Genomic DNA, 22,318 nt, shown 5'->3' with positions numbered 1-22,318 from the left:
CACAGGCTGAAGCTGGGCTTAAACACATCAGGACAGAGTAAGCCCCGAGTTTGCTTATCTGGAGAGAGTATTATCTTGGATGTAACCATGTTACTGCATAGAGAATCTGCTTCAGGCTGGATCATATGCAGTTTTTATACGCCTAAGACCTGTGAAAATCAGCTTTAACTTCCCCCTTCTTAGGACTTATTAGTGCCAAGTCAAATCTAAACCATTTGTAATGTAAGCAGGTGAATACAAAACCCTCCAAGAAGCACAGTGAAATATCTCCATACATACCTTTGAGGGTATACTAGTTTTCAGTGCCTTCTGCAATAAATATCAAATATGCAGAGGTGACAACTACATCATCTTTAGAACAACAGGCCTCCTCGTACTGACAATCATGCTCACTCTCACCTCATTAGAGAGGACCTCCCGAGTCTTGTTTCTCTACTGTGCAGCACAGTCTCACCTTCTTCCCAGCAGACTCCTCCTTGCCTCTGCCAGCAGCATCAGCTACTCTCACTCCACACCCATGCCTTGAAGGTTGCCTCCTTTGCGTATTTGGCATTTTTTCCAGATCATGATGTTTATTAAAAAAGACAGTGGTTTATAAAGAGGACCAGCAGGGAAATCCATCACAGTAGAACTATTTTAATGATGGTACAGAGGAAAGCTGAAAATGAGAAAGTACAGGCATTTGAAATGTCCCATGGAGTCTGAGCTTTGCTAGCTGCAGTGCTCGGCCAGGCTGGGGAATCTCGTTGGAGTAACTTTCCTCCCCATCCCAGAAGTGGGATTTTTATTTAATGTAAGACTTCTAAAAAAATACACATGCACACACACCATACATGATGAGTCAAGGCATAATAATAGCGTCATTCTACCAGGACTTCCTCAAAAAACAACCCTCCAAATCCATTGCAGCAGTCCTATTTCATTTATCCCATATGATACTGCCCAAACTGCAGGTTCGCTTAGGCCGGAATGAGCATGGCACCAGTAATCTGTAAGGAACACAGCTTTATCTGGCTTCCCCTTCTATAAATTCAGTGTTTAAAATGGGTCATACTGGACTGACGCTGCCTTGAGTGGGATCTGACTTTGGTCTTCAATTTGGATAGATTTAAAGTGAGTTCACTGCAAGCAAAATTGCAGCTGGGAAATAACCTTTAGAAGTTACCACAGTGTTGAAAAGCCAGCTGTGCTTGCATTGCAAAACCAACTGTAGACCTGCTATTGACCAGCAAGCATAACATGAAGGGGCACCATGCATCTTTCAAGAAATAACTGTGTTCTGCTGTGCTGAAAAGCTTAAGTGAGCCAACTTTTCAGCATCAAAATGTTAAGTTTTAACAGGAAAAAAAGTATCAAAGGAAGGCCAAATTCTCAATGCCCTTTGGACATTTGAAAATCTAACCCTTGAATTACAGCAAGCCAGAAAAAGTATAAAAGTAGCAAACACATAGTTAGATAATAGTTATATATATGTGTGTATAAATATATGCACATATTTAATCGTGTGTGGATGTGTATGTATATATACGCACGTGTTTGTATGTTTATCTGGTTTCTATTAGATCATCTCTTCCTTTCTCATCTTCAGAGCTGTACTGCTTGTCTTCTGAAGTACTAACCTGGAAATTTTTAGGCATGTGCTTATCTCTAGTTATATGAGTAGTTCCCAAAGTGCTGATGGAAATGCTTGTGCATGAGGGAAGAGGGTTAAAGTGCAGATTTATTACAGGCTCAGACTATTTTCCAAGCTGTGTTTGTGAAAAAACTGAGCAGGAAGGATTAGAAAGCTGGCAGTACTCCCAACCCTCTTATAAGCAGGACAACAACTGTAAACATTTAAAAGATCAGATTTGGGAGTAAATCCTCCATCACACTGGTAATGTGCCAGCCCCTCTAGAAAGACAGGGGTAAATCTTCTGCTGCAGTAAAATGCTTTGTGGAATCATGTGGTACCTGACAAATATAAGAGAAGATGAGGGCTGGATGTGTGATATTGCTGAGTGTGACAGGCCAGTTCACTTTGGAGTAAAGCTTTCCTATAATAGTCCCAAAGCATCCTTGGGATCTCGTGGCTAGAACAGGCAATTATTTTCTCATCCTCTGGGAATTTTTCCTCTGCTATAAATGGCTGACTGACTTTTTCAATCAGAACAATGAAAATGTAAAAAGGCAATCTTGGGCTCAGTTTCAAACTACATTTCTGATCCAAGCATTTTGTTTTGTGAGCCCACTTTTCAGTGACCTCATTCTGATTTTTCTGAGGAATTCATAGGAAAATATGAAGTCATTTGTGTTTCTAAGTAAAAGGCATTTCAGTGTAAAAATTAAGTTTTTGAAATGTAAAACTCACTGCAACAGAGAAAAGTAAAATCAAATGGAAACAGGCAACTCATAAAAAGCAAATTTTTATCAAGAGTTAGGTGGCAGTATGGTTTGAAGCCTATGCTTCATTTTTTCAGGAATGATTTGAGTATTTATCATCCTGCTTTTAAAAATGGGTCTCCCAAGACACCTAAACAGACACGACTAACACTCTGTGAGGTCATGAATGTACTTGTTTCTCCCAGCCATCGATGGGAAAAGCTCACAGTGCTTCCAGGTGGTGCCTTTAGTGTTAAACATTCTCGGCACTTTGCCACACTGCACCTGAAATATGCAGGATCTGAGGGTGCTGCACAGTTCGAAGAGCTGGGAATTACCGCTTTGTCCCTTTGGGCCTTCAGTACAAGAGATTATTTACGAAGGAACCTTGACTAATTTAAAGTATGCAGTGCTTGCTGGTGCTTTTGAATTGCAGTCGCTGAGTGGAGGAAAAGAGGAGGAGAAAGCCACGACTCTGAGCAGTCACAATTTTAAAGATGTTTTAATAAAAGGGCACGGATAAAGGCATTTTTGTTGCAAGTGAATACTAAGAGAGGGGCAGTTCACCATCCCACCACTAAGTAGAGTGTTTCTCCCAGAGCTTTTCCAGCATCAGGCATGTTTGTATATTTTTCCCCTCAGTTGAAATAACAGCTCCATCCAAAGGCATGGGCTAAAATAGGAGAGACCTGTCTCTACTGGCAAACACCTGGCAGTCACAGAAGACTCCCTGCCTGCCCCCATAAATACCACCCTTGTATAACGAGTTGTGGCCAGATGCATACACAAACACGGCAGTCATCGCTGAACCTCAGCTCTGGAGACGATATCCAGCACTTTTCCTGCTCACGGTGCTGCCCCTAGGCACGTGCCCTGCCTCCTCCCTCCACTTTTATCCTCAGCTCTCCCCTGGGCCCCACATAGCATCAGCCCCTCTCCCTCCCCTCGCCGTTTTCCTTGCGCCTCTCGACGGGGCGGCTGTAGCTCGGCTTTCGGCTCCCTCTGCTGAAGCTCTTGCATCCTGCCCAGCTCCTCTGAGAGCAGCAGCGTCTGCGGCTCTTGGCGATCTGGCAGGAAAGATGCCTTCGCCTTGAGGTGCTGCCGGCCTCCCCCGCTCTCCAGTCTTACTCCCTCTCCCTCGGCCTCAGCAGCTCGCCGAGGAGGAAGGAGACAGGGCTACAAGGCTGAAGGGGCAGGGAAGCGGTGATGCTCTTCCCCAGCCCCTCGGAGGAGGCCTGAGCGCGGCGTTGCCATAGCGACGGCGCCCCCCTCTCCCTAGATAAGGCGGGCGGGAGCATCAGCGGCAGCCCCAGCCCAGAAGGGTCCTGCTGAATTCAGCCAGCCCCGACGCCTCATCGCGCCCTCCCCTCCGCCTCCCACTGCTCCGTAAGTACTTCATCCGCACACATCCCCCCTGCCCGGGTGGCTTCTTGCTTTGCTCTTTTCTGTTTTCTTTTGGTCCTTTAGCAGCCACCGCCAGCAAGGCACATCGCCCGTGTCACCCGTGGGGACTAGCAGGCAAGCCCGGGGTCCCTACTCGGGGAGGAGTGGGCTAGGGATGGTCCCATGTGGCTGGAATACTTGGGATGGGGTCGTGGGGAAGCGAGAGCTTTAGAGACAACTGCTTCAACTAACTTCAACTGGAGAGACCGTTCCGTGGGAACTGGTGTCAGGACTTCTTATCCCACTACAAAGGTTTGGCATCAAGGGTTAATTTATACCCCGAGGAAATAATTAAGGAAGGCTTTGTTTTTGTTTGTTTGTTTGTTGTTGTTTTTTTACTTTGTTACCTCCAAAGACAAAACCTTTGTGACCAGAACATGTGCAAATGTATCTTGCTTCTGTTTTTCCATCAACCAAAGTTTAACTGTTGAGATTTATTCTTTATTTAACAAGTTTATGGGAGATAGTGGGAATCAGTCTGCAGCCCAACTTGGGTTTTTTTAACTAGCCCCTGGGAATGCCCTGCTTGTGAGAGGAAACTGCTCCCAGACTATTCTGTGGGATCTCTGTGTTCATGCAGTTATTATTAGCAAAAGGTTTGGCTGGAGTGGGAGGCTAGGATCAGGCTTTCAAATACCTGTTTCCTAAGGAATTTTAAATTTGCTTTCTAATGTGACAAGGATGCCTGGAGAGAGCAGCCTAGTGCACAATTAACTGAAGAAGAAACTGTTCAGTGGCATGAGTCTTCTGTGCCCCTGAAAAGCCCACTCCAATAGAGTAACATTAAACATACAGCAAAACTCGTAGTGAAAATTTTGAAACACAAAGCATGAACATCCAGGCTTTTAGGGCATCTGTTTTCTACTCTGACTGCAGTAGATGGGTTGTCTTGCTTTGTTCACAAGGTTGCCCAGGAAGCCCTTTTAAGTAGAGGATAGGACCAGGGTATGCATGAAGGTGCATATTGTCTGGTAAAGTAGCTAAGGTTGTCTGCTGAGAGCAGGTGGAAGGAGCCAGATGCAGCCAGTTGTGGTGCCATTCCCCTTAGCCAAGGAGCTGTTTCAGATGAGCTCTGTGTGGGGAAGGTGGAGCAAGATGACTACAACCAGATGACAGCATCTTATTTCTTCTTTACACTTTTGTAAATTTGTTCATGCAGATGAGAGGCCTGCTCACATTATAGGACACTGCAGAGGACATGGCACAGAAGGAAGGTCGGTTTTTGCCTCCCATGTAGGGAGGGAAGAGAAGAGCAGGTAGGGATGCTGTGAGCCTGCCTGTCCCTTCTTGCTCATATGCTCATTGCAGCCAGACAGAGAAGGACAAATCAATTAATAACAATTTAATAATTAAAACCTGTCAGGAGACCATAAGCATGTCAGTGGTGGGAGAAGATGCACCAGTCTTAAAGGACAAACCCTTAATGGCTGAGCAGCTCTTAGGGCAGGGTTGTGAAGTGCTGCCCTGGGTGCAGGCTGGACTGTAGCTGGTGCAGTCTAACCTCTGCCTTGTGGCTGCATGAGGCAGCACACATAGTTCTTCCCATCTCCCAACTGTTGAGCAAATCAGCAGCAGCAAAGCCAGGCCCTGCCTGTGGGAACGTGGACAAGCATGTGTGCATGCTGTTCACCCCAGGGCCCCAGTTGCCCACATTTCTGCTCCTGAACTCTCCTTTTCTCAGCTCATGGCAAAAGTATGTTCATGCAAAGTGCTCTGGGTCCAGGAGAAGATAGGTACATAGTGTCACACAGGCTTCCTCAGGAACATTATTATCAACTCACCAAAGTCAATAAATTTGGATTTATTGCTGCCACCCAACAAGGATGTGATCAAGAATATATTTATTTATATAACATCCCTGTCAACATGCCAACTGTTTCTTTCCTGATTAAGTCTGCCTTGCAAACTAGTCATGTGTTTTCTTGGGCATATTGTCAACTGTTGAAACAAATTATTCCTCTGAACAACAATAACAACAGAAGAATAAAAAAAGAAAAATCCACATACTTGTGGACAACACCACGTGGTCTGTTGAAGTCCTCAGAATCAGTTTGAGGAGACCTTACAAAGGGCCAGTCCACAAATTTTAAGTATTCAGCATACAAGGAGTGATATACATGTGTAACAAGTAACATATGTAACACCCTTAATGTACAATGGTGAGGACTATTGACATGAATGCTCACTTAGCCCCAATAACTGATGAGAGTTGCAGATTCTCCAGAATGATCACCTACTGATGACTCCCTTGAGAACTGCATTGTGCCTTGATGCTGGATACAAATATATATGTACCTAATCTCTATGTAGCTGCATAGCACCTGCAACTATTCAAATCCTAGAAGACAAGAAATAGAAATGTAACTTTCCCCTCTACAAAGCCATTTCTGTGCCTAGTTCAGGATCAAATTAACAAAGTCCAGCTCTTTAGCTTTGTTCTCAATGCTTTAGTTGTGTATCTTGCAGAGTAGGTTTTTCTCATGAAATTTGAATTCAGGTTGCTTTAGATGTTAGATGACCAGATAGCCTCAAAAATTCATGCACTTTTGATGAGCATGCCTTAAGATCTAGCCTAATTATTTGAGAAAAAAATATCTACATTAAACCAACTGCATATTGTTGTGCTTTGGGCCTAACACGACAACAAAGAGCCAGCCCCGTGGCCGCTCACTCATCTCCCCCAACACTCACACTGTGGGATGGGGGACAAAGGCCAACTAGAAGCTCATGGGTCAAGAAAAAGAACAAGGAGGGTTCTTCACCGATTAAGGTCCCGGGCAAAACAGACTCAACTTGTGGAAAATAATAATTTAATTTCTCAGTAATCAAACACACACAGGACACACACAATACACAGAGCAGGGCTTGCATATGTTACCCCACCCCTCCCTTCTTCCTGGGCCCAAATCACTTTGTTCCCAGTTTCTCTCCCTCCTTCCCCCCGGCGGCACAGGGGGACAGGGGATGGGGTTTAGAGTCAGTTCACAGGCTGGTGGTTCCTGCTGCTCCTTCCTCAGGAAGAAGGATTCCTTACAGTCCTTCCCTGCTTCCCCATGGGGTCCCTCCCATGGGAGAGAGTCCTCCACCAACCTCTCCTTCATGAGTCCTTCCCACGAGGTCCGGAGCTGCTCCAGCCTGGGCTTCCCACAGAGTCAGGGGCTGCTCCGGGAACAGCCACCTCCCCTGGTGCTGGGGTCTTCCAAAGCTGCATAATCCAAGTCCACCCCTCCTGGTGCCTTCATGGAATGTTCCACCACATTCCTCCACGAGTGCAGGGGGACAGCTGCCATCTCACCATGGGTTGCAGGGAGACTTTTGCTTGGGCACCTTCTTCCTCACCAGCTATGGAACTGCTCTTCCTCTCCAGCTGGTTGTTTTTTTTCCTGCTCACTCTGCTCAGGTCTTGTGTCAGTCCTTTTGTCTGTCAGTCACAGAGGCACATCTATTGTCTCTCTAATGCTGGTTTTGGAGCTGGAGGAGCTTCTCAGCTTCATACAGGAGCCACCTGTGGGGCCATCCCCCACTACCAAAAAACCCGCCAAACCAAACCAGCACGCACATTGAGAACAGTAAAACACAACTCTTTTCTTTGTCTGTCTCAAGGCAAAATATTTGTGCCTAATGGAAGCATAGAACTGGTCGCACTGGTAGACCTCTTGATGAAGCCTCACAATTTAGGCCAAAAAGAATCCTATTATTTGCATGAATGTGTGTGTATTTTAAGACTATGTTAGTGAGTGGTACAAGCTCAACATCTTCTTTCTCTGGAAAGCTTTATGCGGACGTTTTAAATCAAGCCAACTGACTGAGAATTATGAAAAGGTTTTAGTGTGCTTTATGCTATCTAGAAATCCATCGGTACCAAAGGTGATATCTAGAAAGTGAAAATATCAGATATATGCCGTCTGAATTGCCATCTCTTAGAAAGGAGCTCTGCTGTTACATGATGGCGACTCAGCATGAGGGCTAATCCACACGAGGCTAAAGTGGCTTTTACTCACAGCTGCACATTTCAATCTGCCTTATCATTCCTTGCTCTTCTCTGTCTGTAAATAGAGCCAACCCAATTGAATGCCAAATGTTTTTACAAGGAGCAAATGCAAAACTATGTAGGCAAAGCTAGAACTTGTCTCAACCATGAGGGAAGCATTTAAGATGTGTCTATCAGCTCTCTTTTCCCAAAGAGATTCCAGGTTACTCCTTTAGGCACATATCTCTGGAGGGGGGTCATCCAGCCTAGCTGCATTGTACTAAAATCTCAGGCTAAATTACTATCAACTCCTGATTCTATGGGAAAATCTACAGCCATCCTGGGAAGTGTCTTCTGCTGTGATTTAGAGCTCCACAGTAACCATTACATTAGCACCAAGGATGGATGTGGCACATTATGTCAAGAGATACAACAGAGTGCAAGGAAAAAACCACCTTAGGCCATCATCTATAGTCCAAGCATTATCTACCAAGCTGGCTGACAGCAGCAGAGGGTGCAAGCTGTGCTAGCATGAAGGCTGCTGGAAAGAGTTACATTTAACACACAAAAATCCAAGAACATGCTACCATATGCAAAGGCATATTAATAACTTCATACATAAGTCCCGATAGCAGTCCTCCTCCCCACATGAAGCATTACTGGGGAATCTGTTTCTTTAGTGGCAGGAATTGATTTTAGTGGTTTGGAAAAGCACCATTACAACCCTCACATACATCACCTCTTCTCTGAAGAAGAGCTGTGCGTGTAATGCACAGCGACAGGGTGTAACATATGACAGGTTTGCATGTCATACGCAATGTGTATACACTCAAGATGGCAAAACTCATGATACATTTTGGTAATCTTTCTCTTTTTATTCTTTTGGTGTACAGATATTGTCACAATGTGCAGTGTGGAAGCAGTTTTTTTAAGCAAGGCAGTGCTGGCTGCAGGGCAAACAAAAAAATATTGGGGTAAGAAATTAGGCTGTGAAGCCATATTTTAAAGCACTGAAGATGCTGAGAGCTTGGCATCTGTGACTATGAAAATGTAAAGACAGGTCTAAGAGACTTATTTTAGAATACTGGTTTTTGAACTACTGTATTAAGAAAAAATAATTGAGGAAGACTAATAATCTGCATATACCAATCCTACATTAAGTCTCTTTACAAAGCTCAATTTTATTAGGTGAAATAACTCAGTGATACAATTTAGTGAAATGAAACCAAAAATAATCCTATTTCATAGGGCATTTCCAGTCAATGTAAGTTACTACTAATTTTACATTTAAATCTTAACATCTATCTTCAACTTTTTTGGTTCAAGACCTGTTCAGAAAAAATCTGTAGTCTGAAATGGTATCCCTGATTTTACTGAAAACTTTCTGAACAGAGTACCCTTCAGAAAAGAACATTTTTTGTATAATCACAATATTTAGCCAGTGTACCCTCATCAAATCCTATAAAATCAAATTACACTGAAGGAAAAACACTCTCTCAAATAACAAAATGCAATGTGAGCCTTCATATGGCCAGATTATGAGTTGATGTTTTAAATAAAATATTGAATGCTTCACTTTAAGCCACAGTTATAGTTTATTTATGCAGTGGATAAACAGAGCAACCATACCACGCTAAGGTGCATTCAAAGATTTCTTTATGCAGGGTCTTCCCAAGTGGAAGACTGTTTTTTGGTAAAGGCAAAGGAAGTCTCCAGGCAGTATAATCCTGTAGTGAAGCCATGAGGCTGGACTGGGACAGTTCTGCAGTGAACAGCTGAAGGCTGAACCCCTTATCCAGACCTGCTTCAGTAAGGTATTTAAGAATTTGTAGGATTTTATGGATTTTTTGTGAATTTTGAATACTAAAGAGTATGGGAATTAGTCCCACATATACATTATGAGTCAATGTTCCTGACCTTTATTACTGTCAGCCAGTGTTGATCTACTTGCTTTGAAGTCTCTGGAGTTTAGGACATGTTTTTCTATCCCCTGAAGAATTAGTTCAGTGCATGATTATGAGTGCAACCTTTCATATTCTGTTTGGCAAATATTTATGTGACTGGATTTTGCTTGAGGATTAGTTGTTCTTTATATAGATGCATGCTCCTCATGGAAACTAGGTTAACTCACCTACTGTTCTGTTTCTTGTTGACAAACAACCACTGCAATTTACAGAGAAATAATATAGGTAATTTCTTTACCTCCAGCAAGATAAAAATAAACTCCCAGTCTTCTGTTTCCCTATCCTCCTTTCTCTTTTGCTTTTCTCTTCTGCTTAACTTTCCTTCTCCACCTCCCCTTCCTGCCTCCATTTTTTCCCAATTCTTCCCATCTTTCTTTCTTATACTATTCATGTTGTCTCCTGTTTTTTCTCTTCTTCATTGCGTTTCTCCTCCCTACAAGGAAGTCACTTTCTGCTCTTATTCCCCAAAAATGAAGAACAGGGAGTGTGAGTAAGAAACCACCACAGCTATTGCTTGCAGAAGGGAGATACTCAGATCACTCAGACTGTCCCTTCAGTTTGAAAGTTGTTTTGTTTTGTTTTTCCTTTCACACTGCTCTTTTATTCTGAGAGGTTTCTGCTAAACAGCCATAATAATGATTGACAGTAAAAAAATCATCTCATTTCCTTCTTTCTCTGGTGGCAGCTGGGGAGGTCCCAGGGTGAGCAAGTGCAGGACCAGATCTCAGCTTTGGGGATGCTGGGGGAGCTCAGGGAGGAGGCTGGGCTCCAGGACCCTCTACAGTTCTGAGTAAAGGGGGATAAAAAAGCCAAAAGAGCAATCCAGTGAGAACTATGAGTTTTGTGAAACGGGTTTCCATGCTCTTACCAAAGCAATGGGTAAGTCTGCTTCTTGCTGGCTTCAGGGTCTGTGGGCATAAGCCACCTTTCAGAGGCAGCACTCATGCCTGGGTCTTCAGAGGTATCCAAGCTTTCTTAGAGGAGGAGCTGGACTGGAAGATTAACTCAACAGCATTTGTAATTAAAGTTAGATTTTATGATGAACACCAAATATGATCCTTAACTTACAGTTGAGAAAAAATTGAGAAGAAAACCAGAACAGAACAATCTCTTAATGTTTACTTTGTATATGTGACAGCACTTTCTGTATAAACAAAGTCAGTATGTTTCTGTAGAGCCAAGGAACTGTGGGTTGCTTAGAGTAAGGCAGGTGGGAAAATGCAATATGAGTGTGTAACCAAGGCAGTGAATAGATGTATCTCTTAGCACACATCAGCAAAATCAGCCCAGCAGCTTCTGTGACATAGAGCAGCTGGAAGACAAGAATTTCTGATGATGATCTGGCTAGCAACTGGATACATAACACCAGTATGTCTGGTTTATGTCATGGTCTTTTTTTTTTGTCTTTTTTTTTTTGTGTGTGTAGTAGAGTCAAAGTGGGAGAAAAGCCCATTTCAATGATGTCAACAGAATGTGTTCAGCCACTTGATATCCCAGAAGACAGACTGGACAAGAGAGATTCACACTGTAACCCTTTAGGTAAGTGTTATTAGGTTATGTCACTGCAGCAATTAGAGAGGTGCTGTCTGCACATCATTAAGTTCTGTCCAGTGCCTATTTTTCCCCACCAGCGACACAACTGAGCCCTCATGAAACCTGATAGTTTGCACCTTCTGCTGACACTCCTGATGCCAGATGGAAAGGCAAAGAGAGTTTTTCCTGCATATAAATATTAGCCAAAGCTCTAGAGCAAAGTTAATTAAAGAGGAGAAAGGAAAAAGAATAATAGTTATTTTTTTTTTCTGATTGAAAAAGTAAAGCAGTTTCTTCATTTATATCACAATGAACTGAAAGGTAGGAGCTGAGCCTTCCCTGAATACATTTTCCATATGCAATTTTAGTATAATAATTTGAAAAGAATTCAAACTGCCCCTGTGCCTTCACTGGGACAGCTTTCTGAATGCTCTTTCTCCTTCATCATCAATCTGTTTCTTCTCTTGAACCTACATAACTTTTGCACTGAGAGTACCAGAGGCATCTGCCACAGTCCTAAATACCAGACTTCAAACTTGATAGATGTGCTTTTTGCATATTCATGGGCTTTGCCTCTACTTCAAATGCTGTTGCTTCACTCCTGCCTTGCAAAATTGTCATGAAGTTTTAGCAACCCAGAAACAAAAATTTATTTCCTCGTTATTACCCTTGTGGTGATAATAATGACACACAAATGCAGTTTCACTTCCTCGTCAAAAGTGTCTCACTGCAGGCAAGCATAATTTTATTAACGTTTTTTATCTGGCCTGCAAGGAAGGTATCCTAGTTCTGCTTCTACCATACAGCACTTCTAGCCACAGGCACAACTTTTACAACTGCTGGCTTACTAAACATAACTGTTACCTAAAACTACTTATTTAAATAAGTACAGAACAAGTCCCATTCTACAGTCAGGAAACTGAGGCAATGGGAGGTTAAATGAGCTCATTAAGACCACACAGGAAGCCTGTGAGGGCCAGGAGAAGACACTACATCTTCTAGGGACTTCACCCGAACGTCATCCCTCCCATGTCTACCCATAGGCTCACAAATGTACAGCTGCCTGAAACACTGTGTGAGAGCCTAGAATGAAATCCTGTTGCACCCAAGTCTGCAGTTAGAGTTTGGGTAGGAGTGTGGGGGACCAAGCTGAAGCCAAACAAGCAGCTTTTAAGAAATCAGAGAATTAGTTTGCATGATGATACTAATGACAGGCCAGATTCAATATTTTTGGCTTGCATAAGCACCCAGAAATGCATATCCTTGCAGAAAATCCATGCTGACAATCTCAATCATCTGAGTCAAGGCTTGCTTGGAGAGAAACCCAAAAATCCAGTGTCATCTTGTGTAAATCAAAAGCGAATGCCAGTTGCTCAGTGGCTCTGGAAAGAAAGCCAACTCTTGAAGGCAACAATATACTGGCTCAGTTTACCAATCCCTGAGGCTGACCCCACACATGTAAATCTTTCCTTCACAAAAGTGGCCTTGTAACTCTTGAAGACACAGCCTGCACAGTTAACGCTGGAGGAAACAGAGATGGCTGTGGGACCTCTGCATGGGATGGTGCAGCCTTCCTTCTGCCACGTGGCACACAGCTGCCCACAGCTACTGTACCTATGCTTTATGTCTGCCACCTACAACACACAAGGACTACCTAAGCCACTTGACTCCCATGTAGTGTGACACAGAAGCCTCTTGTACTGACTTTCTATTTGAGAGATATTTCTCCAGAGGCATTTTAATTTACTCAGATGAAAGCAGTATTAAAGCTTTTCTTTCCACCATCTGGTTTATTACTTCTCCTCAGTTTCAATGTCTATGCATTTTTTTCCCCCTGCAGAAGATCTGTCAGAGCAGCTGATTAAGAGCTGTGACCTCAAAAAAAAGCCAAGAAAAGGTAAAACCATCCCAGCCTCTCAGAACACTGAACAGGAGCAAAAAAAGCCAAGAAGAAAAGATACACCAGCTTGGCACACCCCACCACCTTTAACGGGTGAGCAATACATCTCTTGACTTAAAAGTCCCAGTTCAGCTGAGGGGACTGAATCTGGGCAAAGGTCCAGAGACCCCTCATTCACTTATGACAAGCAAGAAAGCAGCTCCTCACCATGTGCACCTGGGAAGGCAGTCAGAGGGGCTGAGTTTCTCAAAGGCATTCTATGTTAGAGGAAGAGTTTTCAAACGGTGTCTGGGAATAAGAGAGTGAGTTGGCATGTGCTCTTGAAAATGTGCTGCCTTGGAGCTCATATTCTTGCTGCCTTCATGTGATAAATGAATGTGTACTTATCTCTAGCTCCTGAGCTGTGCTAGACATCCTGATTTGATCTGGTCCAAAATCAAAAAGGATCTGGTTCAGCCCCTGTACTTTCTTGTGAAAATCTTACCCCGTACTCAGTGCAAGGCTGAACAGAGAGAAGGCTGGGAGGAGATCACAGAAGCACATGAGCCAGCTGCATGTTGCTCCTTCAGGAAATTGCAGGGCTCTTTTGCTTGTGGGGACTCTGGCAAAGGGTGGTTGTTTCAGGAAGCCAGAAACCATGGCAGCAACAAAGGGGCTCCTTGTAGGATGCTGCCTGCTGCTGCATATCTACAGACCTCTGCAGTTCAGGAGCCAAATGCCACCAACCTGGGGAAGGGAAAAATGAGCAGGACACTGCCACTGAAACCTGACCTGATGAAACCAGCAGCAGGAATAAATGTTTGTTGCTTTCCTCTGCTAACAAGCACTCCTTGTTGTCATCTCCAGGGGAGAGAGCTGTGCTTTTGTATCCACTGCATTGAGTTTTTCCATGCTGCTCATACACAGAGGAATTACCCAGTAACTACTTGCATGGTCACCTGTGTACCCACAATTCACCAAGTCAAAAACTAGCAGCTGGGATTTTCCAGTATTTATAATCCAGATACTGAACTTGACTCTGTTCAGCTTTCACATGTATCTTCCCCTGAGCAATTTTCATTTACAGAAGAGTGGCTCAGAGGCTGGAGAGTTGTATTTTTTGCCTGTAGTAGCCGTATCATACAGAAAACAGTGTTTCCTTAATTAAAACAAGCCTTTTCTGTGTGGTCAAATTGCCCCCAAGCAGAGGTTTGAACAGCTGTATGATTGTTTTGCTAAGATATCTAAGGTTCTGGAATAGAAGATTGCACTCATCTTTACCATGGTGGGCTGCAGTTTAGTCCATTACAAGAAGAAACCAGGTGGCCTGATAGTGTCACTGTCTATGGCCTGTGTGCTATAATTGACTTGGAGGAAATGTGTACCATTGCAAAACCTGAAGAGTAGGTACACTATGCAGAACAGGTCACCCCCTTGTGAAGTCTTACTTCAGAGCAGTCATCGGGTCAGTTACACAGGTGCAAATTTCTTTGATGTGATCAAGACTGAAGTGGGGTTTTTTGGGTTTGTTTTGTTTGGGGTTTTTTGTTGTTTCTTTCTTGCCTGCAGGCATACTTTCAGACTTTTCTGATAATCTGCTGAAAAGATATGGTATCACAGAGAAGCCACAGAGAGAGAGAGGAGTGAGTCCAGGCTCCCAGATGACTGAACTGGAGCAGAAAAAGCCCAGGAGAAAAGATACACCTGCAGTACACATCCCACCCTTGATAATTGGTAAGGAATGTGCTTATGTAAAGGTGCTCCAAAGAGGAAGCAAAACATTCCTACTGTCAAAGGTATGCTTGGGCGGAGGCTGGAAATAGGTTGTTCTGCCCCGTGTAATTAGCAGTACGTGCTGAGCTAAACCTATTTGGTCCAAGTTTATAGGAGTAGTGGTGGCTCATGGAAAGTCTTTTCTGTATTTCCTACTCACACTTTTGGTATAGAAGGAAAAGGGAGTAAAAGAAAACATTTATTATCTTTTGCAAACATGGTCCTACTTTTGTGAAAGGCCAACTACTGCCCTGCTTTTCAAATTGAGCACATGCAAATTTTTAGGTCACAAGCACTAACAAGCATTGCCTCAAATAACCTGGAGTAAAGCTGTCCTGATTAACCCCCTCTTACTACCCAGTTCCTAACATGCACTGAGGAAACCAAGCTGTGATGAGCTTCTCGTTAATAGTACCATAAAGACAGTTCTGTGCTTCTGGTATAACATGCAGTGCTTGATGACAATATGAAGTCAGCCAGCCATGTTTTGGTCCTAAGACCCTTGGTTTGTTGTGTTTCCCACACAGAAAAGCCTCAATTCATCAGTATTTATGAAGGTCTTTGAAGACGTAAAGCACTGCATAAATTCCACATGGCAAATAAATAAGGTGGGAAAAAAAATCTTTTAGGAATTGATTGAGAAACGGAAATAGAGGCAAAATTTATCAAAATATTTTTTTAAAAATATTAGCCCTTTGTGTTATACTTGAAGCCTACCCTTCCTGTGGACCTTGGAGGAGAGATGAGACATTATTTTGGTCAGTTCAAAAACACTCCCAAGAAAAGTTGCATTTGTAGCACCTATGAAGATGCTGTATGTCCTTTGCACTTCAGGGTATATGCAGAGAAAAAGAATCTGGAAGTGAAACAAACATATTTGATAAAAATCAAAGACAAAATATTTGACAGTGAACCTGAGAGGCTTGACTCTTGCTTGGTTTAAATGTGCTTGTCAGCTAAGAGGATGCAGCTAAGGTGAATTACTTCCTTAACCTGTCTCAACAACTCTCTGGTTGGATTAACATCTAGTCACTTAGTACTTCATTTTTCTACCCTAGCTTTAACTAGCCCAAGGTAGGCACTTAAGAGGGAAATAAGAATCATTGTAAGGATGTTCACATCCTGCTTCCCGTGAAGACTCTCTCAAACCTTTAATAATTTTCAAAGTGAAAAGAAGCTGATACAAGTTACATGGTAACAGAAACATATTATAATCCCCAAATGATTTGGTAGTAAAAAAAAATAAGAAGTAAAGTAACCTTCAAATACATAACAAAATTCAAACTGTGTGTATTTGCTGTTGGGAAAATGGTAGAAATTAATGCATTTTTCATTTTTTTTCAATTATACCTCCAATAGCACTTTCTTGCCTACTGGTGAAGCCACCTTCCAGCATGTAGCACAGATTCAAAGCAGCCTGCTTGATGCTGCAAAGTGGCCTCCGTGTTTGAATGCCTGAATTGCATTCCCACCCTACTCCAAGAATGCACACTTCCTTTTCAAGATCCATGCCAACATACAGAGTTCTGCTGGTTGAAATTCGCCACCAGTGGCTCCATGACTTGCCATGAAAAAGTGGCTCATTGTGGCTGAGGGCTGGTCCAATATTTACTACTTGTTTACTTTCAGGGTTATCCCGTCAGGTAGCAGACAGGGCACAAACAAACGCAGCTCTTGCGGAACTGCTGTGCAAAATAGGGCCTGAATTATAGACTCAGAGACCTGAGAAGCCCTGGTGGGGCTGTGTGTGCTAAATAAATACAGAAAAGCCTTTATGTCCCTGTTTCCCTGCTAGTGGCCTTGCTGCAGTAAGCAGCACACTTGGTGCCACATGTATCCCCTGCGACCTACGAATGAGGATCGTCCCTGTTTCTAACATTTCCCCTTCATATCCCTCCCAAGCACCACTTCCAGATGCCAATTCAAAACACTCCACTTAATTATTTGTAGTAGCAGAGCTTAATTACTAGATTATCTTTTTAAGCAGCTGTCCACACAAATAGCTTTGTTGTAAATGTAAATAAAAATGGGCAGCTGTGTTATTTCTCTCCATTTTGACCAGCTGGTTATGGACACTCTAGGACAGTCCCTCTCCTTGGGTGGCGAGAGAGATATTCTATCACAAATACAAGCAAATCAAACAGGCCATACAAAGTGATGATGTATCTACTGGACAGCACATGATCCAAGTGAGAAGCAGAATCCTTTTTACACCTTGCAAACACCCAAGGGGGATGCTAAATTAGGATCTGAATGTTACAATCTGCTGGAACCCATGGCTACCTGTTGTCTGCAAGAAACTAAAGAAATCAGTCCTTAGCCTGAGCATCAGAAAACCCTCCCCTACAAGGGTTTGACTTCTAAATGTAGTCAACCTTTGAACTCCAACTGAAAAGGCACAAATAACATTGATCCATATGTGTACAACTGGGCCATAAGCAGAGGTCTTCTCTGGTAGCCAGCTCCCCTGCAGTCAGCTAAGACCTTGGCTTTCTGAAGGAATTAGATCAGAAGGCAAAATACAATCACAATTCTGTGTTGGGTTTTTTCTCTCACATGACAGTAAATTATTTGAATCTGATTCAAAGCCCACAGTCAGCTCTGGGACACTCTCATCATCTCCACTTAGCAATATATTCAGTTAACTGAAGGGTTTCTGAGAGCTCCTCAGGCCCATGGGTTTGAGCAAGAATATAAATACCTATGTAGATATGGGAACACAGTTCCTGAAATGTGGCTGCTCCTTAATCAGATCAGAGGTAACTAGTAAAACCACAGTATCAAACCCTCATACTCCTTCATGCCTTAGAAAACTAGTAAAAGTAACTCCATTAGAATAACGTCAACTGTCCAGTGAAAAATCTCTGGGTTACGCAGGAGAAGTACAGGTTTAATGGCACCCCTTGCCCTTTTCCAGTGTGAGGGATGTGACTGCAGCACTCCAGGACTCTTCCAACCAAGTTGCATAGGCAGGCAACTGGAACTGGTGCCATCTTGGTGGGTTGCTGATTTACAACCCAGGAGTTGTTTAGATGTAGGTGACACCTGACAAATGGTTGATGCAAGCCAACTTCTTCTGCCTAAGTCTGAACTTCCTAACAGAAGCCTCCATGTCTCTGTGAGCCTTTGAAGTCCTAGTCTCTAGCTAAAAATTGCAAGTAGTTCACAAGTAGTTCAAGTTCTTTGGGAAAATATGGCTACGTGGAATTTTATGCAGCTTTCTTTGGTCAGATCCCTTGGCAGGTACTAACAGAAGAACCTACCAGTTCTTAAAAGAGATCTGTAGAATGAGCTGAATTTTATAATACACAGAGCTAGGACAACAGAGACAGGGAGGCAAAGTGATTTATTCAAACAGTAAACAGAAAAAGACTGACTTACAGATTCCAACATCCTGCTCACTCCTTTAAACCCAGAATTTCCAAACCACACTCAGTAAAGCATACTTTCTTCACAAGTGATCAGTGGCATTGTATCAAAGACAAAGATGGTTTCCTTTTGGTATAGAAATAATTCCAGCTAAAACATCCCAATTACATCTTCCACTGCTTTGCACTAAAAGGCTGACTTTAAAGGCACAAAGTTAGTCTTGGAAGTTGCTGGTGGTCTGTGATCTGGAAAGTGAATAACCTGCATCTCTAGGCTAAGACCTTCTCTGAGCTTTGAATCCTGAACTCTACTGCAAACTTTTGAAGTTCACAAGTCACCATTTGTTGATAATGATGCATCATCTTTCTATGGATTGTGTTAAGCATCTGGTGTGCCACTGATGTGAGTCCAGCTGAGAGCTGGGGATCTCCACTTTGTTGCTACCTTCTAGCTGTCTCTAGCATCTGCTTGAAAAAGGCTAGTTTATGGGCTATAACCAGGCCGTCAGAATTCCATAAACATACTTTTCCTTCATCACTTCATAATTCAAATAAGAGAGTGGAGTACAGCTTAATTTAGCTTACATTCCTGATGTCGTATTCCTGAGTTTACCCTCCAAACAAATAGGTTAGCTCTCATCAAATGAGCCCTTGTAGCTTCACATTTTAAACATATTTTAGTTGTTTTCCTCATTCCTCATGCTCCATGAAGAAAGAACAACCACTAGAACAAAACCCCACCTTCCTCTAAAAAACCCACAAACCAAACCACAAAGACAACATAAAAAACAATTTGTCTGTATTTGCTTAAGTTCTACATATGAATAGAAATCTGGGTGAGGAACATTTACATCCATCTCTATAAACTGGCATAAGTCTTTGCAGTTAACAATGCTGGTTACTTGACTGTTGCTTGGACAAATTAAGTCCTTTGTGTTTCAAAATAATATTCATTCATGCATTTCAGTTTATCTCATGGTCCCACTGAAACCAGCGAGTTCACAAGAACTGCATATAAATGAAGTAGGAGTTAACTTAAATGTAGGACAGTATAGGTTAATATTTTCATTAATTCATCACCTCTTGAAAAGACTCCAAAGTTGAAGAAAATCTTCCTGTGTGGTATTGCTCTATTTTTAGAGCTAGTCAAGACTGAAAGCTTTCTCTGTGACAGGGCTTTTGATGCAGAAAGAAGCAAAACAAGTTGGTTTGACAGAACAACTCAGCTGGTCAGCACAGACTGAGAGCAAACAGCAGGAAACCAAATTAGGGAAAGATTTCATTGGTCTTGACAAAATGGTAACTCTCATCCTGTTTTTAGACTGTGTTAACCTCCACATGAAGGAATGTGAGCATAAAATATATCTTGCAGGTCACTTGCTTTTTTTACTGGGAATGAGCAACACTGACACAATCTGTTAAAATAAGGACCAAGAACTTTTTCCATCTAACACATTAAGCTCACTTCACTCGATTTAATTTTTAATAAAGAGTGCAGTTACAGTAAATGTGACATCTTGATATCACATAAAAGCCTCAAGATCCATAGGATTAGACTTCACTGTTTTAGGTGTAAGAGAGAGCAAGAGAAAGAGAGACAGAGAAGGAGGGAGAGGCAGACACTCATGGAAGGTATGATCCACAACTCATCTACCTAATAGAGAAGGACTTGGGAAGAAGCAAACACTTATATGTAGCATACATACAGATGACAAAGAGGTTTCTGGAATCCTCGTGGTGTGTTTGAACTGTGAAATTAAATTCCTTTCAATATCATGTCATATTGTTCTTCAGTGCTCTCACGATAGAGATGAAGCTTGATTTTTCTTCAGGATGGCTTCAAAGCTGGTTAAGATCCCAAACCTCAGGAACTCGTATACTGGCTCAAAGCCTTCAGTAACATACCTGAGTGCTTTAACATTGATCTTAATCTGGTCTCTTTTGCAATTTATTGATACTATAAAACTTCAGCAAGGATGGCATTTGGCATGTGGGTATTCTAACATTTGTCTCTTGGCTGCTGCATTTGCAGGACCTAAGCAATATCACTGTGTACATACAGAAAACATGCATGCACACACATGTTCACATAAACTGACTCAGTTAAAAAGATCAATCACAATATTTATTTCATCATGCAAGCTCTTCCCCGTTTTTAGCTTCCCAAACTGTTTGAACGAACAGATTCCCAGATGAAACTTCAGCATCTCTTTTCACAAGTACCAGAAATATGCTGGATTGAAGAGTGCCTGGTAAATTTAGCTAAAAATGTAATGATCCAATTCTACTTCACTAGATATCAGGAGACTGATGTACCAAAAATAAACGAGTAACTCCCATGATGCTGACCAAGAAATTAGAGAGGATTGAAAGACTCTTCTTATCCTGATGTTTTCTAAAGAAGTAATCTTTTTTCTCTCTCTATTTTTAAGGCACTAAGCTGCTTACAGAAGAAAAGCAAACAGTGATTATGGAAGATGAAGAAAAGGATGGAGACACAATCCCCAGTTAAGATTACAGTGATATTTCCCATAATGCAGTGTAAATAATTCTGGGTCATTCAAAGTGGCAGCACATAGAACAAACAGTCCTTTCATTTTTATAAATAATAATTTTCTCAAGCATGCACTTGAATTTAAATTATCTTCAAGTGGTTATCCTCATCTCATGAAATCCCAGCAAACATCATAGGAGATGATGGCAGAAATTTCACTTACACATGGGGCTGGAAGGATTCTCTTGGTTTACTAAAAGCAGCTTCCCAGGATTTTTGTCAATGAGGAATCTGCCTCAGGTCAGATCTAGCTTTGTGCAGCATGATGATAAGTATTAACACTAAGAACACCACCAATCCATGTACCTAGCACTAGATACCAGAGCAGTTGGTAGCACAGGGACATAAAACATCCGTCAATGATTTAAACTGTATTTTTCTCCTGACAACTCACCTCATCATCCACCTTTCCTCTGCTGGAACAAGACTGACCACAGTGAAAATTCCCATTTGCAGAGCTGATGGGATAGATGGAGAGAGTGGGAGGGCAGGAATCAACTCTAGAGTCCCTGAAATGCAAAGCAAACACTTCCTCTGCCTGTGTCTGCTCATCTTGTATTTGTGAGGAGAAAAAGGTAGATTTACTGTAGTATGAAAACTTAAAGCTAAAGGGCTGACAACATTGGCACATCACACAGGACAAAGGGCAGAGCTCTCAGAAGAGAAGCATATGAAAAGTGCAGCACCTGCCTGTTACACCAGGGTAGTATATTAATTTTCTTCTGTCTTTCAAAGGTTTTATTCCTGGGTTGGTGAAAGATAAACTAGTTGGATTGATCTTTTTACTCCATGTTTTTTTTCTTTTGACACCTGCTTTTTTTCAAACTGAGTCCTAGGTTGTCAGTTGGGAGGGTCTGAAAAGTTTAAAAATCACAGCAGGAGAGTAAAAATTGAGTAAAAGGAATAGTCCTACTCAATGGCATATGCTTACTGCAAGGTGGAAGCACCACACTTTTTTTTTTAATAGGTTACCTCATTGATTCAGTCAAGAAATGTTTTCACAGCCAGCTTACAGCTTTCAGCATTTGTACAAACAGAGACGGGTACTTGTAGAATATTATACAAAATAGGTAGAACTGGGTAGTTTTGTGCTTACCTTAATAGCTCTGGGCATTAGATGGAGCAGCAGTGCCAGCTGGACCCTTAGGAACCTCAGCAGAGAGGTTAAGGATTATCTAGCCTGGCAGACTGAATTTAGCTATCTTTTTAACACCCTTAGGCAGGCAGCTGAGGAGCACACTAGTTTGGACTTAATTTGCCACAGAGACTGACCCAACATCTTTCATGAGAACGCAGTCCATTCGCAAATATTCAGCTTCAAGATGTAATCAGCAAGCTTATAATAAATAATCATGTATTAAAAGTGTGCAAGAAGCGAGCTATATTATTAATGGGATGCCTGATACCTAGGAGGTGTACGTTTTAAATTCTGTTCATTTATCAGCAAGACAAGGTAATATTTAAAATGTAATC

The 22,318-nt window shown here is 42.2% G+C and overlaps 1 protein-coding gene across 1 annotated transcript; it reads left to right on the top strand.

The window, feature by feature from the left end:
• Positions 1–3,292: 3,292 nt before the first annotated feature.
• Positions 3,293–20,898, top strand: PPP1R17 (protein phosphatase 1 regulatory subunit 17). The gene is made up of 5 exons (XM_051610099.1): positions 3,293–3,747; positions 11,165–11,277; positions 13,112–13,264; positions 14,720–14,884; positions 20,724–20,898. Exons 2-5 carry the CDS (start codon positions 11,196–11,198, stop codon positions 20,801–20,803), a joined length of 480 nt encoding a protein of 159 aa, XP_051466059.1. The 5' UTR covers positions 3,293–3,747; positions 11,165–11,195; the 3' UTR covers positions 20,804–20,898.
• Positions 20,899–22,318: the final 1,420 nt, after the last annotated feature.

This window comes from Apus apus, chromosome 2, assembly GCF_020740795.1.
Source record: "Apus apus isolate bApuApu2 chromosome 2, bApuApu2.pri.cur, whole genome shotgun sequence".
Classification (NCBI taxonomy): Eukaryota; Metazoa; Chordata; class Aves; order Apodiformes; family Apodidae; genus Apus; species Apus apus.
Note: the sequence above shows the minus strand (reverse complement) of the source record. Positions and strands in the feature narration are given on the sequence as shown.